Here is a 15,601-nt window from a genome sequence, read left to right as displayed (position 1 = left end):
AAACGTATGATTCACCGAAAAACAATTTTTTATTGCGTCATATCCATCCACACACATTGCACCACGCAGCGTGCGTGCAGGAATAATATGCTTCCCCGTTTTTCCCTTCGACCACGACACTGGCACCACCAGTAGCCTATTGCTGTAGCTCGCTTCTGCACTTCTCGGTAGAAACAGAACTTATAACACAAACTAAACCTGCTACTCCAAAAAACACTTCCCGCTTTACATTTTTGATTGTTTGTCGAAGAAGACCGCGCACATACTATTAATGCCGAGTGCGTCTTTTTTCTCTACCGTAAATTACAAACACTTTCGAGCGGAGAACGCGTCCAAAATTGCGTTTTCTTTGCGATCCAAACAAAAACTAAGCTTCTTTTTGCTGTCGCGACATTTATAATATTTCTACACTGTGGGGGCTATCTTCACGCGCAGCGGATGACAGCAGAGAGTGTAGGTAGCCCTTTTGTGGTGTATAATGGCTGATCGCTTGGGTGACAATATTCTTGTTCCTTGCTTCAGCATTGATTCTTGGTTTGGCGCCGTTTGCCAAAAAATTCCTTTCGTTTTATGACCCATCATAAAACGAACCGCGTCTGGATGGAGCCAAATGTTAAAAAAGCAGCTCTGCGAGTTTTTATTCGTTAACGCTGTTTCCTTTGACAATCGCATGCCTTTTGGGACGTTTCGATCGTTCCGAGCGTTTGTTTATATATTTGTTGCAGTGGCGTGCAGCAAACTAGTAAAAAATGTTCGACCACACGTGCGCGGAAGCGCAAATTAAACCGGATTTTTTGCAAAACTTCTGGAAAGCGATTGATATTTATCTGTTTAAAACGCACGTGCTCAATAAGAAGCTATTCGGGGTGAAAAATGTAACCATCTTACCGTTCAAAAATGGTACCACACTGGATAGTGAGCGCAACTTGGATCAATTAATCACGATGAAGGTGGAATGTTTCGAGGCAGAATGTCGGCGGAAGCTTACGGATCAAGGGTACACATTTCAGGAGCACAAACCCGCTGCTACTGGCAGCTGTTCTGTGGATCTTCTGTCGCAGCAGGATCATGACGGTGTGATCCTTTTGAATCGTTTACTGCCGAAAAACATTGATACCTTTCAACCGATCGATGTTGTGTGCTTAATCGGTAAGCGTGCGGTAAGTTTTTGCAAAGTAACACATACTTACCAATTTACCCATCTTCTACCATTTCAATGGCAGACTTTAGGTCGCACAGTGTGCAGCTCGAATGTCTGCAAAAGGAAAAAGCGAGCGGATTCTTTCCAACGTTTCCATTCTCGGTGCAGATGTCAGCGGAAAAGCTTTCAATTCGTGGCAGATCGAATGACACACACGACGCCGAAACCATTTCTTGGATGCAAAAATCATTGATTGGCAAGTTACACCGCTGGATGGAATCAAGCATTCCCACCGACCCAACGGGCACCAGTACCGCTTCACTGCAATCCCTTGATCTGGTCGATGATTTGGAGGAGTACAATTGTCTGCTCAATAAGCTGAAACAAAAGTATGGCCAGGCGATTGTATCAATCTGGACCGAATGTACCGATCCACAAAAGTTCGTGTACGAAGACATCGCAATCGCAACGTATCTGCTGATACTGTGGAAACAGGAACGAGCAAAGAACGGTACCGAGCAGCTGCAAACGTTTGTCGATGTTGGCTGCGGGAATGGGTTGCTAGTGTACATTCTCACATCGGAGGGTCACCGTGGGTATGGGGTGGACATGCGGATGCGCAAGCTGTGGAACCTTTTCCCACCGGAAACGAAGGTAGATTTGCGTGTCGAGACGATCGTACCGTCGGATGCTTGTCTGTTTCCCACCAGTGATTGGATTATTGGCAATCATACGGACGAACTATCGGCCTGGGTTCCGGTTTTTGCCGCACGAAGTTCGTACGGTGGTCGATTTTTCCTACTGCCCTGCTGCACGTTCGATTTCGATGGATGTAGATACCAGCGACAGAACTGTTCGCTCAGCCAGTATGGAGATTTCTTAAACTACACAAAACAAATTGCCCGTGTCTGTGGGTATCACGTGGAGGTGGATCGTTTGCGGATACCGAGCACGAAGCGAATTTGTCTGATTGGCAGTAATCGAACGTACCCCGAGCAGGAGCATAAACAGCAGGATGCACAAATAAAAGCGTTCATCGAGGAGCGTACGAAGACGACGAAAGCGGAGGAGCAAAGCGAAGACATCTGCCGTCCGAATTACTGCGATCCTTGGCTGGGAAATTTCAAAGCACGAGAAAGTGTGCAAAAGGTACGCAACTGTACGCAAATTGATCGGTCCGTAGTGGACAAGATTGTGACGATTGTGTTCGAGCAGCTGCTGGCCAAGCGACGCATACCGGAAGAATTTACCGAACTTAACTGGAATGCCGGTGGTACGATCGAGCTGGAAACGCTGGCCAAATCGATACCGCAAGCGTATCTAACTATACTGAAGAGTGAGTGCGGTGGATTGCAAACGCTGCTGCGCAACAATTCACACATTTTCCAAGTGGAAAAGGGATCGGTGATGCTACGCATACCGACGAAAATTAAGGACGAGGTGGATGCAAAGTTGGCGCAAAAAATGAAACGAAAGCCGGGTTATAAACCGATCAATTTTAAGCAACGTGCCTGCTGGTTTTTCGCCAACCATCCTGAGAGTTGTCCGCTACCGGAGAGTGACTGTAGATTTAAGCATGGCGATTGATGCCGGGAAAAAGGTGTCACCTTTCGAATTACCCCATCGTTGAATGCGTGTAATCGTAAAAGATTTATTTTTCTACTTTTTTGGCGCTACAATCGCAGACGGACGGAGTTCGGGGCAGTGAGTGAACCCGATTTTGCCTTCCCATCACGATGCTTGAGATTGCGTGTGCCAAAAAAGTAAATGAAAGGTTTCAACAATGGGGTAAAAAGTACATATGAGGGAAAACAATTTGTTTTCAACATTTTATACTTAAGTCTAATAAAAAACAACACGCTTCCGCTTTTTGTTTTTGAAACGAAAATAAAATATTTGTTTATAAAATTTTGTATGACTAAAGAGCACATTATTATTTAGCAAAAAGAGTGAAATTTGAATTTCAAACCGCCTGCTTGCGCAGGACGATGTTTGAACGATTTAAACGTCAAATGCACTCACACACAGTCACAAGCACAGTAAACAATAAACAACGCCCGAATGAAGTAGCAGAAGTGGTGGGAGACTGTTCACAATAAAAAGCCAACATTTTAATAGTTGTGTCCTGCCGTCACGGTTCTGCTTGGCCCCCCTAATAGGTACGGCCAACTGGAAGCGTATCCCGCGCTACCATCTCAGCATGCGGGAAAATCCGTATGTACCGAACGAAGCACACAATGGTCGAAATAAAATCATTCGTCTTCTTCGACCTGGAGACAACGGGCATTCCACAGTATGAACATTTCCGGACGAAAATTACCGAACTTTCGATGGTAGCGTGCGGGCGGGACCATTTGGTAGAATCGAACACCGAACTGCCACGTGTAATGCACAAATTGTCCCTCTGCTTCAACCCGTTCCGTATGATAACGCTCGGCTCTTCGCAGGCAACAGGTAAGGGATTAGGCGGGGGGTTTTTCCTGTTCGTTATCAATATGATTCATCATCTCTTTCCCTTACCAATCCACACTTTCCTCTAGGTCTTTACAATGATCTGCTCGAGAAGGAAGCAAAGTTCGATGCAAATGCAGGCGAGATGGTAAAGCTGTTCCTTGATCGACTACAAAAACCCATCTGCCTGGTAGCGCACAATGGCAATCAGTTTGATTTTATACTGCTCAAGCAACACCTGCTCCGGATCGGTGTACCACTGCCGGCCGAACTGTACTGTGTCGACTCGCTGCCAGCATTCCGCAAGATCGAAACCGACGTAGAGCGCTCGTACCTCGAGCACAACGAAGGGCTGGACAGTGAGATTCCCGAGCTGGAGTACAAGGCGCTGCTCGTAATGGAGGAACTCGAGCAGGCAAACGATTGGATGAAGGAACGGCAAAAGCTTAATGAAACCACACCACACAGCGGACGTATGGAGCAAAAGTATAAGCAAGCACTCCGGGAGTATCTTACGATTGGTCCGGGTGAAAAATCGCCCTCAACACAGGAACCATCGGATGAGGAGGGTAGTAGTGATGGTAGTTCCTCTTCACGGCAGGAAATCAGTGGTAAATCCCGTAAACGGTTATTCCCTTCCACTTCGCCGGATGATACGGAGGATGTAAAACCATTGCCAAGTTCTCCGGCTCCGGCCAAGAAGCTTTATAAATTGTCCGAGCTGTATAAGCGCACCGTGGGAAAAGAACTGATCAACGCACACCGTGCGGAAGACGATACGTTGGCGCTGATGAACTGTGCCGTTGTGCACGGGAAACGGTTCGTTCGATATGCGGACGCTAACTGTGTAGCGTACGAGGAGGTGAAAGGCAAATTTTAACCGTACTTTTTTAAAAAGGAATATTTTATAGGTATGAGTTTCAGTATCAATAATTCGAAAGTTAATTCCAGCATTATGTGCAAACGAATTTTATACAAAAATTGTAAAAGCATACAATAGTGACTGATTTTTTATTTTATATTTTTTTGAATGTGTAAATTAAAAACTTGTGTAAAATTGTGTAAACAAAAAATGAGACAATTTAAATAAAGTTTTGCTAATTCGATTCGTATTCCTGCTCCACCTTCTTGGAACAAACGTCCACCAGCTGTTTCATGATGTTTTCGCAGCTTTCAACGTACTCCCGGTAATTGGCCATCTTCCGGTGTCTTTCCTCAAGCGCTTGCCGGCACTGTTCTAGGCCCTCCTCCATGAGCTGATGCTTTTCGTGCATTAGCTTTTCGATTGCTTTCCGATTGTTTTCCAGCTGAGTGCGAACCTTCTCCACACACGCATCGAGCTCGTTCGTTCGCTGACGCTCTGTATCGCGATCGTTTACCCGTTCCGCTAAAGCACCAAGCTCCTGTACGATCGTTTCACGCTGCTGCTGAAGATGCTGCAACCGATCGGTTAATTTGGCTATTTTCGATTCAAGCGGTGCGATCGTCACCCGCACATCGGACACCTGTTGCTCGAGGTGCAGTTTCTGTTTGCTGAAACGCACGTACAGCTCGCGATACTGTGCAAAGACGTCCGTTAGCTGTTGCTCGAGTGCTAGCAGTGTTTGCTGTAGTTCGGGATAGTTGCCACTGGTAAGGCTTATTTCGATCGGTGTAAAATGAATGTCCGGTTTGATAGTGTTGGAAAAGTTGTACACTTTGGTGTTTAGCTCAGAAATGAAGTTAATCTTTTGCTTGATCAAACGGGACAGGGTGATTTGGTAGTCGGAAGACTCATCATCCAGAAAGGCGATTGCATTGCGCTTCGCAGCAATAAGGTTCCGGCTGTGTGCGATTAACATTTGCAGTTCGTCCCGTTCCTTTGTCGTCATCTGTTGCCGGGCCAGCTGTTCTTTCAGTTTGTGGATAGCGTTCTCGTAGTCGTAGTATTGATCCTGCCGCTGATAGTACTCCCGTTCATGGTGTTCGTACTTTTTCGCAAGCTGTTTCGTTTCCTCCGCTAGCTGCTTTTCGGTGCGTTGCTTTTCTTGAACTTCTCGCTGAATGCCGTCAAAGCTTTGTTCACGTGTTTGACCCTTCGATCGGTCGGCGTCGATAGCTGCCAGCTGTTTCTGAATTTGTTCCGTCCGGGCACGAACCTGCTCCTGTGTCAATCCACCCGTTTTGTCCGCCACCAACCGGTCCGCCATGGCTTCGACCTGGGCGCCAAACTCTTCCTCACGCTTCAAATTCCACAGATGAAAGCTTTCGATTGCCGATTGGAAGAAAAACTGCGTATAGTCCGGGGAAGGAAAATCGGGCGCCTGATGATAGTTTGGTGCCCATTCCGATGGTAAAACGGGCGGTGCGGCGAGCTGTATCAGCCAGCAGAGCATCGTTACCACCTGATGAATCGAGTGTGGTGCGCTCGGTGTTTTTAGCATCGATTTGTTCACCGTAAACGGACACTGCAGCTCGGTGATGGCTTTCATGATGTCATCGATGAAGTTGGTTCCGATTTTGTACCGGCTGCCACCGATCTGTCGCAACAGATGTGCCATGATGATGAGAAATTGTTTCATCGACATCGCTTTTATGTTACCGCGATCGATAAACTCTTTCGGCAGGTCGGGCACGTTTGCCTGCGCTAGATAGTCGAATATTTGGCGTGCCTCTACCGGGCATCGTTCGCGTTCCACCGTCGAAGGAATGGTGAATGATGGGATGTTGTCCGCGTTCAGTCCCCCGTGAGCCATGTGCCGTAAGGGGGTGCGTACCTGAGGTGTTGCACTGCTACTGCGTGGGTTTAGCGATTTTTTCGTCGCAGTTGACGGTCCCGCCAGCGGAGGTCCGTTTAGTCCGCGTTCTACCGAACGAGATCGACCATTTTCACCAAACTGTCCCAAGCCGGATAGTTTACTTGATTTGCGGACCGGTTGTGCAATGCGGCTGACACGGCTAAAAAGGGAAAGGGAAGAAAAAAATGATTCCTTTTGCACGCTCTGTATAGGGAACTGTTTCGTTTTATTTACGTTTGTGGCTTTTTCACCGACGATTGGGGGCCCGATATTTCAAACTCTTGTGTGCGGCGCGGCATCGTTATGCGTTTGGTAGAAGACATGGTCGGTTTGGTTGAGGAGAGTTGGAAAAAACCGTGATAATGTTGCAGTTATCAGAAATGCAGGCGATGCAGCGTCTTTGCAATGTTTTCGTTTAGGTTTAAAGCCTGTTTGAATTTACAACTGTCACGAAAAGTTGACAGATGGACCAATAAACAAACCCCAGAGAAAAATATACCAAAAACATAACGTATGTTTTGAAACATCATACACTGTTTTGATCATTTATTTTTGAATTAATCCATAAAAATCTTATAAAAATAGTCAAAAGAAAAAATGTAAGGTTTTTCATGATCTTTTCTCAGTTTTTCTAAGAGAAAAATGTAAATTTGTAGAATTTAAACATAAGCAAAATTCTCCCACTGTGCAAATGTGTCACTCAAATCGCCGACACGCACACACACTCGCAACTGCAACGCAGCGCACACAATAGGGGATCGTGTAATTTCTGAACAAACTGAGCCGGCAGCTCTCCGTGATTGTGCTATTTTTTCTCCAGCGACTCCCAGTCTGTGATTTTAACCATTTTAAGTGTAATAAAAAGCTGCAGTATCCATCTATTTATTGTTTGTGCTACTGTCTCTTCAACTGAATCAAAGTAAATCAGGTAAATTTGTACAAATTTTAACCGACTCCGGCATAGGTCGATACCGAACAAGTACCTTATCTTACGATGGGTGTTGAACAGAGGAAAAATATTGTTTATCATCATGATGAATACATCTAGTAAAAGCTCAAATGATAACCTAACCAATGCTCCAGCTGCCTGAAGCGCGTCGCTATCGATAAAACATCATCACACATTATATAATGGCGTCAAAGTGCGCTTTGCTGGCTGAAATATGGTAGCCAAAAACCAGCGTAAAAGGGTTATAGGATTCCTTTTTCTGCAAGAAAATTGCCAATACAAGGATTCATTTGCTATGCTAAAAATCATTCAACCGGACATGGAAAAAATGGAGCGAAAGCGTCAATGGCCTGATGCTCGGAAACTGCCCTTGCACAATTCACGAATGGCGGATGCATTCCGGTTATTTATATATAACCTACATAAATCAAACGACATTGTAGAAAAAGGAAAACACACATGCACGCACGCTTTGATTTGTTGTCACTGGATTTCAATGCTTGCTATGTTTTATGCTCCGTTTTGCGTTTTCTTTAACCCTGGTGGAGTCTATACTTGTTGGCTATTAGGTTATGGGAATAGGTAGGGTTGATAGGAGGTGTATGACGGAATTGAAGGGAGGGTGGCTCAGTTTGGAACCAAGGAGTGGAATGTGGTTATTACAACGCGTCACAAGCTCTAAACCTGCTGCTTCGTGGAGTAACGCATTCATTCTTCGTTCGGTTCCGGTCAGCAGTGGTCGCACCGTGTCGGTAGCTCTCTCCGTGGCGTTCGTTCGTGTTTCGGTTTGATTTCCATACCGTTTGCTTCTGCGCCAGTTGTGTGTTACCACTAGCAGAAGCATAAATTAGGGTAAGTGGAAGTAATGTGCCGTAGACAAACGATTGAGTATCCGGGCTAGGAATTCGCCTTCCATTTGTGACGTGTCAAGGTCTAAGATCAAGCCATGGAATCACTTGGAAGCTTGTTTCGCTCCGTTAAGGGGCAACCCGTAAGAGAATCAATACTAGAAAGTGTTAACCGTTAGAGCTAGGAAACAGGAGCCAAGTAAGCGTTAGTTGCTTTTGCCAAAAATGTCCCCAGTCAAGTGTTCCGATTCCACTGTTTATAAGCGAGCTAGCAACATCGCTCCACTAGTAGAGTGTTCCGGTATGGGACTGTTAAATAATCCCCCAGTTCGAGCCCTCTCGCGTTCGTTCACTTTCCGGAGGGGTGTGTACTCAAGCCGATCGTCGAGAGATAATCGCCCATCCCTCTTCCCTGTGGGCCGAGACGGTCAAACTGGTTTTCATCTCACCACCACCTGCGATCCAAAGTTGCTCCCTTCCGTTCCCGACGAAAATAAAAAATGATTACGTGGTGTCCAATGTTAGCGTATGATCTTTGGCTGTTGATCGTCGTGAGGCATTTCCCACTGACTCGAATCATTAACCGTTCGATTGTACCAAATTGAAGGAATTTGGTTTGCCCGTTTCTATCTCCCAGATGTTAATATTAATAATTTAAAAACGTTATCATTATGGCCAAGGGAGAAGAAACCCGCAACCAAGAAACAATCAGACGATCGGTCTTATTAACCTTTATGGGGAGGAAGAGTCACACCAGCTGGCCTAATCGGTCTTATCAGTGCTTAGTTGACCATCGAGACAATGTCTGGCTTTTTTTTCGGCGTGTGGCGTGATAAACTAGTCGCTTTGAGCTCGATCCCTGACACGTAGTAACTGCAAATCATCTAGACGAAATTCTCTGGATGATCAGTTTGGGCAAGTCATATTGCGCCGCGATTCATTTGCATCGCTTGTCTCTCTTGACGCACGCTAATCATTAGAAAATCGTTGCGATTGAGGGTCATTGCTGCACGCCTTGTATACTGTTTTACGACTCTTTGACCATGACTGACTTGCTGCTCGGTAGGATCTTGTTATGAGTAGAGATAATTACTGCCCAAGATCCACAACAAGTTGTGCGTGTCTGTGAAGCGAGATAAGTTTGAAGAGGCACTAGGCACTAGTGGAAATAAGTTTATAGAAATATCCGAGTGACAGCAGCAGTACGTTGTACGTAAAAATCGTGTCCGTTTTGTCCAGGTTCTAATTCAAAGTTTGGAAGGACATTTTTTTGGTTCGCTTAATCCACCATTTTGTGGCGAAAAAAGTCTATAAAGTTGTCCAAATTAGGGCGAATAGGCTTCAAATCCAATCCGTACCGTTCCCCCGCAGAGAGAACCGACTATCCAACTACGTGGTATCAGAAGGTATAGTAATTGCCGGTGAGATCTAGAAGGTCTATAGGCCAAGAAGAAAAAGAGGGTTGTCCGGATATGATCCTTATTCAATGCTCTTGCTTTTCTCCAGCAGTTTTGTTTTGTTTTGTAAGCAAATAATGCTTCAGGACGTCGGATTACTACTCATGGGAATAGAGCCAAAATATGCCTTAAAGCTACACAATAAAGCTTTAAAGGAACTAATATTTTGGCCGTAAGACCTTATAGAACTATTGGATGTGATGGAATTTTAGGGTCTTAAATTCTTAAGGTTTCATGTTCTCGCTTCTCTATACATCTATGCCTCTGTGCCGTACACCAAAGAAGACGGACGATCATTTGGTAGATCGCACGAAGTTTTTGTACGACCAGTTAATTTTAAACAAAAAAGGGTGTTATGTCTTTAAACTTATGCCCTGTAGTGCATGGAACCGTCACTCTGATGGTAATGAAAATCTTGTTTGACCTTCAATTCAACAGAACGAAGGGTATTGCCTTGGACTGGAAATTGAAAAGTAAATACTCAGCGTGCAATGTACGAAATAAAAAACCCGAAGATATTTGCAACCACTTGATGAATATTTGCGCATTAGCTTACAGAGTTCGTTTGAAAAAAAACGATAAAAAAGTGTAGAAAAATTAAATTATTATAGAAAAAAAAACAACTCGCTATGCAATAGTGGTTTCTTTTTTTATTTAAATTCAATTCGATCGTGCGGCTTAATCATTTGTATTGAAAAAAAACCGTGGCTTTAACTGTATGACAAAATGACTGATTTTTTTTTTTGCTTTCTCTTTCGCATTTCACTTTCCTTCCCGGTAGCATCGAAATGGCGTCGAAAATTAAGGCCGGACCGGTGGTGGACATTCTGGGCGATGAGATGACCCGCATAATCTGGGACTCGATCAAGGAGAAGTTGATCCTCCCATTCCTCGACATCGAGCTGCACACGTACGATCTGGGGATGGAAAATCGCGACGCAACGAACGACCAGGTAACGGTGGACTGTGCGGAAGCGGTCAAGCGCTACAATGTGGGCATCAAGTGCGCCACCATCACGCCGGACGAGGCACGCGTAGAAGAGTTTAAGCTGAAGCAGATGTGGCGTTCGCCGAACGGCACGATCCGTAACATTCTCGGTGGTACAGTGTTCCGGGAGGCGATCATCTGCAAGAACATTCCGCGGCTTGTCCCCGGATGGGAGAAGCCCATCATTATCGGTCGTCATGCTCACGGTGATCAGTACAAGGCGACGGACTTTGTGGTGCCCGGACCGGGTAAGCTGGAGATGAAGTTTACCCCGGCCGACGGTAGCGAACCGCAGACGTACGTGGTGAACGAGTACAAGAGTCCGGGTGTTGCGATGGGCATGTACAATCTGGATGATTCGATTCGTGATTTTGCTCACTCGTCGTTCAAGGTGGCGCTGGATCGCAACTACCCGCTGTACCTGAGCACCAAGAACACGATCCTGAAGCGGTACGACGGACGGTTCAAGGACATTTTCCAGGAAATCTACGACAAAGACTACAAGAAGCAGTTCGAGGCGCAGGGCATCTGGTACGAGCATCGGCTGATTGACGATATGGTTGCGTACTGCATGAAGGCCGAGGGTGGCTTTGTGTGGGCTTGCAAGAACTACGACGGCGATGTGCAGTCGGATACAGTTGCCCAAGGTTTTGGATCTCTTGGACTGATGACGTCGGTGCTGGTGTGCCCGGACGGGCGTACGGTCGAATCGGAAGCCGCCCACGGTACCGTTACGCGGCACTACCGTCAGCATCAGCAGGGCAAGGAAACGTCCACCAATCCGATTGCGTCGATCTTTGCCTGGACGCGCGGGCTGCTGCATCGGGCTAAGCTGGACGATAATGCCGAGCTGAAGAAGTTCGCCGAAACGCTCGAGAAGGTGTGCATCGACACGATCGAGTCGGGCTTCATGACCAAAGATTTGGCCATCTGCATCAAGGGCATGGCGAATGTGAAGCGCGCAGATTACATGGAAACGTTCGAGTTTATGAACAAGCTGGGCGAGAATCTGCAGGTGGCCCTCACGCAGAGTCGGCTGTAAGGATCGGTTTTTGGTGCAATCTGTGGAGGTTAGGGGCAGTGCTGCAACAGCATTTACCACATAAAACACATATACACACAAAACGCAGCGTTTTTTGGTGCATTCATTCATCCTGTCTTATTAATTTGTATTCGTGTTTAAGCAATGGAGAGAGATGATTTTTTCTTCGCTGGTATAAGAAATAAATAAACCATTTTTTGGGAGATTTATAAGAATTTAATGAATGTGTGTGGCTGGTTAATTGTTAATAGCTGCTTTAGAAGAAGATCCGAATCATATGTAGCATTGCGGACATATAAACTGATATTGTTCGCATTTTAATTTTCATGAAGGATGGATTAGTCCGCAGTATGATCGAAGCCCTTCAAAAAGACCGTTGAAAAGTCGTAGATTCTGCCCTAGATGGCTTGATTAATATACATTTACCATAGCAAGTCACCGAAATAACTTCAGACTTGAGTTGAGCTGCTGCTGAAATAACGATAGAGATCTGGTCAGTTACCATCCAAAACTTCACCTATCTCGTCAGCAGTCAGCACCGATAACAGCATTGGTGTTTAGATAGGCGCTAGGGTGCTGCCTGCTGCCAACCTATCTTTCTACTGTCCGAGGAAATTGTTTTACTCAAAACACCTGCCGCGACGATCGAAGCTTGGACTATGTAGAACTTTTATAGTCCCGGTAATCACATGTGGACTTTAGTTCAAAATGACGAAACTCTCTAGTCGAGAGTCCGAGAGGAAGATGCTCAAGGATGTTTGGCCCCATATGTGTGGACATGGATACTATACGATGAAATTAATATCTGTTCAGCCTATTAGACTCACCAGGCTTTGGTGGGTTGGTCATGTCATTAGAATGACACCGGACGACCCAGCCTGAAAGTCTTTTTAGGTCGTCCACATGGAGGAGTGTTAGGCCTAAACTGAGATGGTTTGCTGGCGTTGGTGCCTCCGCCAGAAAGGCCGGAATAGCGAAGCGGTTGTACCGCCTGATAAATGAGTAAGTAAGTGTAATTGTGTGTAACGTAGCTTATTTTCCTATTTAAAATAATTAATTAAATATTCAACTATTTTTTTATTTTTACCTTATTACAAAATGTCAAATATTTGAAATGTCCGTGTGACATGTCCACCAAACCACCCATAGTGCATATAGCGAATTGTCAAACCGATTGGCAATCAAAAAGAAAAAAAAGAGTTTTGTTTAGCAAATGCATTGCTTTCACGATTCCGAAATCCTACCAAAACAATATAACGCGCAAAAAAATCGTAGCAGGCTCGCACTGCAAGTGTGCAATACGGTCTGTGATTGTGTCCATTTCCATTTGGATAGCAATTGCTGTCGAAGAACCATTCAAGTTGTTCCTAGATTTGTGGTAACTTCGCTACAGGTAGCTTATACATGGTAAAGGGCTACCACTGGGTATGTCATCTAGCGTGGAAGTTGCTTCATCAATTTTTTTTCATAATTGAAAAGCTCTTATCATCAATTGATGCAACTTTTTAGTGATCAGAATGGCAGACCAGCGACCAAGCACCTCTCAGCAGCAGCAGCAGCAGCAACAAGCACAAGAAAGTCGCAAAGGTCGCAAACGTAGACTGTCGATGAACCGCAAACGGGGCAACAAGAAAGGTGTCCCAAAACAGGAGGAAAGCAATATGGAACCGCCTAGACCGCTGCTGCAACCCGTTATCGAAAGTTTGAGTGCGTGTCTACCGAATGGAGAGATGAAAGCGCTCATCGATGCACTTCAACCATCTCCAGCACAGGTAGAGACGGCTCTGAACATGGTCAAGGATGATCTGCGCCGTATGCTGTACATGGCCAACGATCAAGCGACCATATACGAGTTTGGATCGATAAAATCGGGCCTCCTGCTGAAGGACAGTGATCTTGACTTTTACATACATTATGCACGGGAAAAAACGGAACGTGAAGAGCAAACGAAGCTGATCCACGTGATCTGCTCGCGCATGGACAGGGATCCCAACTTTACCGGGTTGGTAAAGATATTGGGTGCGAAGGTACCACTGTTGCGAGCCGTGCACGTCCGTACGAATCTTCACTGTGACATTAACTTTAGTAATGCACGCGGATGCTATAACAGCAAGTTTATCTACGCCATCATGAAGTTCGACGTGCGCATCCATCAGCTGACGGTGGTGGTAAAGTTTTGGGCACAGTGTGCCCACATCCTGACGCCCCAAAAGCAGATGAACTCGTACTGCTTGATCATGATGGTGATATTCTATCTGCAAACGCGCAAACTGCCCGTCATCCCGTCGGTCGAGGATATGCAGCAGGGGATCGGGAGGATTAACTTTGGCCCGTGGAATTTGGGCTACCCGCAGGACATACGGTACAAGACGTGGAACGTGAACACGGTACGGGAGTTGCTGGTGGGTTTCTTCAAGTATTATTCGGAGTTTGATTTTGCGAAAAATCTCATCTCCCCGTTCGTTGGGAGGCTGTGCTCGCTGGAGGAGCTAGAAAAGAAAGCAATCCGCGAGTTGGCCCCATACTATCGGGCGGTCGAGCGTGAAGACTATCCGGAGTTTGTGAGCGGTCCTTGCATATCGATTCAGGATCCGTTCGAGCTGAACGTAAACGTGGGCAAGGTGTTGCGGACGAACTTGCTGTTGGAACAGATGAAGCTTAGCTTGCGCCACGCGTACGACCTGTGTCTCCGGTTTCAGGGTAAGGAATTTTCCAAACTGCTCATAGCACTCTTTACCGATGTGCAGCGCTGTACAAAGTCAAAGGAAAAGAAGGAACGGAATGGTCCCACTCCGTCTACATCAGCTAGTGGTGATAGTACAGCTGGGAAAACGGTCAACGATACCGCGGAAGCACAGAAACCCGGCCCATCCGGTACCGAGCCGACGAGCGCACCAAAGAACGGATGCTGGTACAAGTGCCGGTTGCCACCGTTCGAGAACGAGCTGTTCCTGGTGAAGCAAATACTGCAGGCACGCGATCAGGACCGTAAAATGATCATTACCGAAGAACGGATCCGGCAGCTGTGGCTCGAATGTATGCCCGACTTTATTGTGGACATACTGCGCAAGCTGTATATGGTAAAGGTGGAACCGATCGAACTGCCACCGACTAGTAGTAGCAGTACCGGCACCCGCATCGAGCCACCGAACGCCATCCGGTCGTACAAGCTTACTTGCGAGCGGCAAGTTTTTATCGCCCGCAAGCGCATCAGCATTTCTAACGAAAACGATCTAAAGCGTGAAATCGAAATCTCTAAGTCGAAATGGGAACGCAATCATGCGCTACAGTTTAGTACGCGGGCGGACATGGTGGCGGTGGACGGAGCGATCGAGCTGCGCGTACCGATCGATCAGCCCAAGAATGGATCGTTCCGGCTGTTTATCGATACGTGCTTTCTGGTGCACATACGCAAATGTCTCCGAGGGTACTTTATGGTGATGCTGGACAAGACGAAGGAGAAAGCATGCAAGTCAGCGGGCCGAGAGGGGCCATCGGATGCGGTGGAGAAGGCAGTGGACGAAGCACAAAAGGATGCAGCCGAGGTGGTTGCGTTAAGTGGCGACGGTGAGAAGCAAGACATCAGAGGGGGTGCGAGTTCATTCGGGGCAGTCACGGTCACAACCGTTCGTGAAAGTTAATGTATACGTTTGAAGTTTGCTTTACTTTAGTTAGTTTAAGATCCGCGCTAGTGGTGCGTTTTCTTCAGGGAGGTTTTATGTACTTGTTTTGGCTAGTTTCTTTTACATTTTCTTCTTTTACAATTGGAATTTTAGTAGTATGGATCAAACACCTGTATTTTCATGGTCTTTTAATCAATGGTCCTTTGCTATCCGTTGCCTGTGTTCGACCTGCAGTGTGAATTGTGTAATCCTGACAATTTGCTGAGGGTGAAAAAATTCGTTATCAGGTAACGTTGCCGTTACCTGTTGCCGTTGCCGTTAAAAG

At 46.1% G+C, this 15,601-nt stretch overlaps 4 protein-coding genes across 4 annotated transcripts; 3 read left to right on the top strand and 1 right to left on the bottom strand.

Annotated features, from left to right (window-relative positions):
- Positions 1-749: 749 nt before the first annotated feature.
- On the top strand, positions 750-2,728 carry LOC126560902 (probable tRNA (uracil-O(2)-)-methyltransferase). The gene is made up of 2 exons (XM_050216852.1): positions 750-1,149; positions 1,224-2,728. The coding sequence occupies exons 1-2, from the start codon at positions 750-752 to the stop codon at positions 2,726-2,728; spliced, it is 1,905 nt and encodes a 634-aa protein (XP_050072809.1).
- A 648-nt stretch (positions 2,729-3,376) lies between these two features.
- On the top strand, positions 3,377-4,472 carry LOC126562562 (uncharacterized). Its single transcript, XM_050219108.1, has 2 exons — positions 3,377-3,595; positions 3,682-4,472. The coding sequence occupies exons 1-2, from the start codon at positions 3,379-3,381 to the stop codon at positions 4,470-4,472; spliced, it is 1,008 nt and encodes a 335-aa protein (XP_050075065.1). The 5' UTR covers positions 3,377-3,378.
- A 217-nt stretch (positions 4,473-4,689) lies between these two features.
- On the bottom strand, positions 4,690-6,739 carry LOC126561834 (uncharacterized). Its single transcript, XM_050218167.1, has 2 exons — positions 6,604-6,739; positions 4,690-6,529 (listed from the first exon to the last, which is right to left on the bottom strand). The coding sequence occupies exons 1-2, from the start codon at positions 6,690-6,692 to the stop codon at positions 4,690-4,692; spliced, it is 1,929 nt and encodes a 642-aa protein (XP_050074124.1). The 5' UTR covers positions 6,693-6,739.
- A 3,668-nt stretch (positions 6,740-10,407) lies between these two features.
- On the top strand, positions 10,408-11,668 carry LOC126562363 (isocitrate dehydrogenase [NADP] cytoplasmic). The gene has a single exon (XM_050218840.1). The coding sequence runs from the start codon at positions 10,412-10,414 to the stop codon at positions 11,651-11,653; it is 1,242 nt and encodes a 413-aa protein (XP_050074797.1). The 5' UTR covers positions 10,408-10,411; the 3' UTR covers positions 11,654-11,668.
- Positions 11,669-15,601: the final 3,933 nt, after the last annotated feature.

This window comes from Anopheles maculipalpis, chromosome 3RL, assembly GCF_943734695.1.
Source record: "Anopheles maculipalpis chromosome 3RL, idAnoMacuDA_375_x, whole genome shotgun sequence".
In the NCBI taxonomy this organism is placed as follows: domain Eukaryota; kingdom Metazoa; phylum Arthropoda; class Insecta; order Diptera; family Culicidae; genus Anopheles; species Anopheles maculipalpis.
The sequence above is the reverse complement of the archived record's forward strand: the minus strand, read 5'-3'. Positions and strand labels throughout refer to the sequence as shown.

Bases quoted from the DNA above. Each gene is read 5' to 3' on its own strand.
- LOC126562562 (XM_050219108.1), top strand. From the start codon at position 3,379: ATGGTCGAAATAAAATCATTCGTCTTCTTCGACCTGGAGACAACGGGC. The intron at 3,596-3,681 runs GTAAGGGATTAG...ACTTTCCTCTAG, and splicing joins CGGCTCTTCGCAGGCAACAG to GTCTTTACAATGATCTGCTC.
- LOC126562363 (XM_050218840.1), top strand. From the start codon at position 10,412: ATGGCGTCGAAAATTAAGGCCGGACCGGTGGTGGACATTCTGGGCGAT.
- LOC126560902 (XM_050216852.1), top strand. From the start codon at position 750: ATGTTCGACCACACGTGCGCGGAAGCGCAAATTAAACCGGATTTTTTG. The intron at 1,150-1,223 runs GTAAGCGTGCGG...TTTCAATGGCAG, and splicing joins CGATGTTGTGTGCTTAATCG to ACTTTAGGTCGCACAGTGTG.
- LOC126561834 (XM_050218167.1), bottom strand. From the start codon at position 6,692: ATGTCTTCTACCAAACGCATAACGATGCCGCGCCGCACACAAGAGTTT. The intron at 6,530-6,603 runs GTAAATAAAACG...TTCCCTTTTTAG, and splicing joins TCGGTGAAAAAGCCACAAAC to CCGTGTCAGCCGCATTGCAC.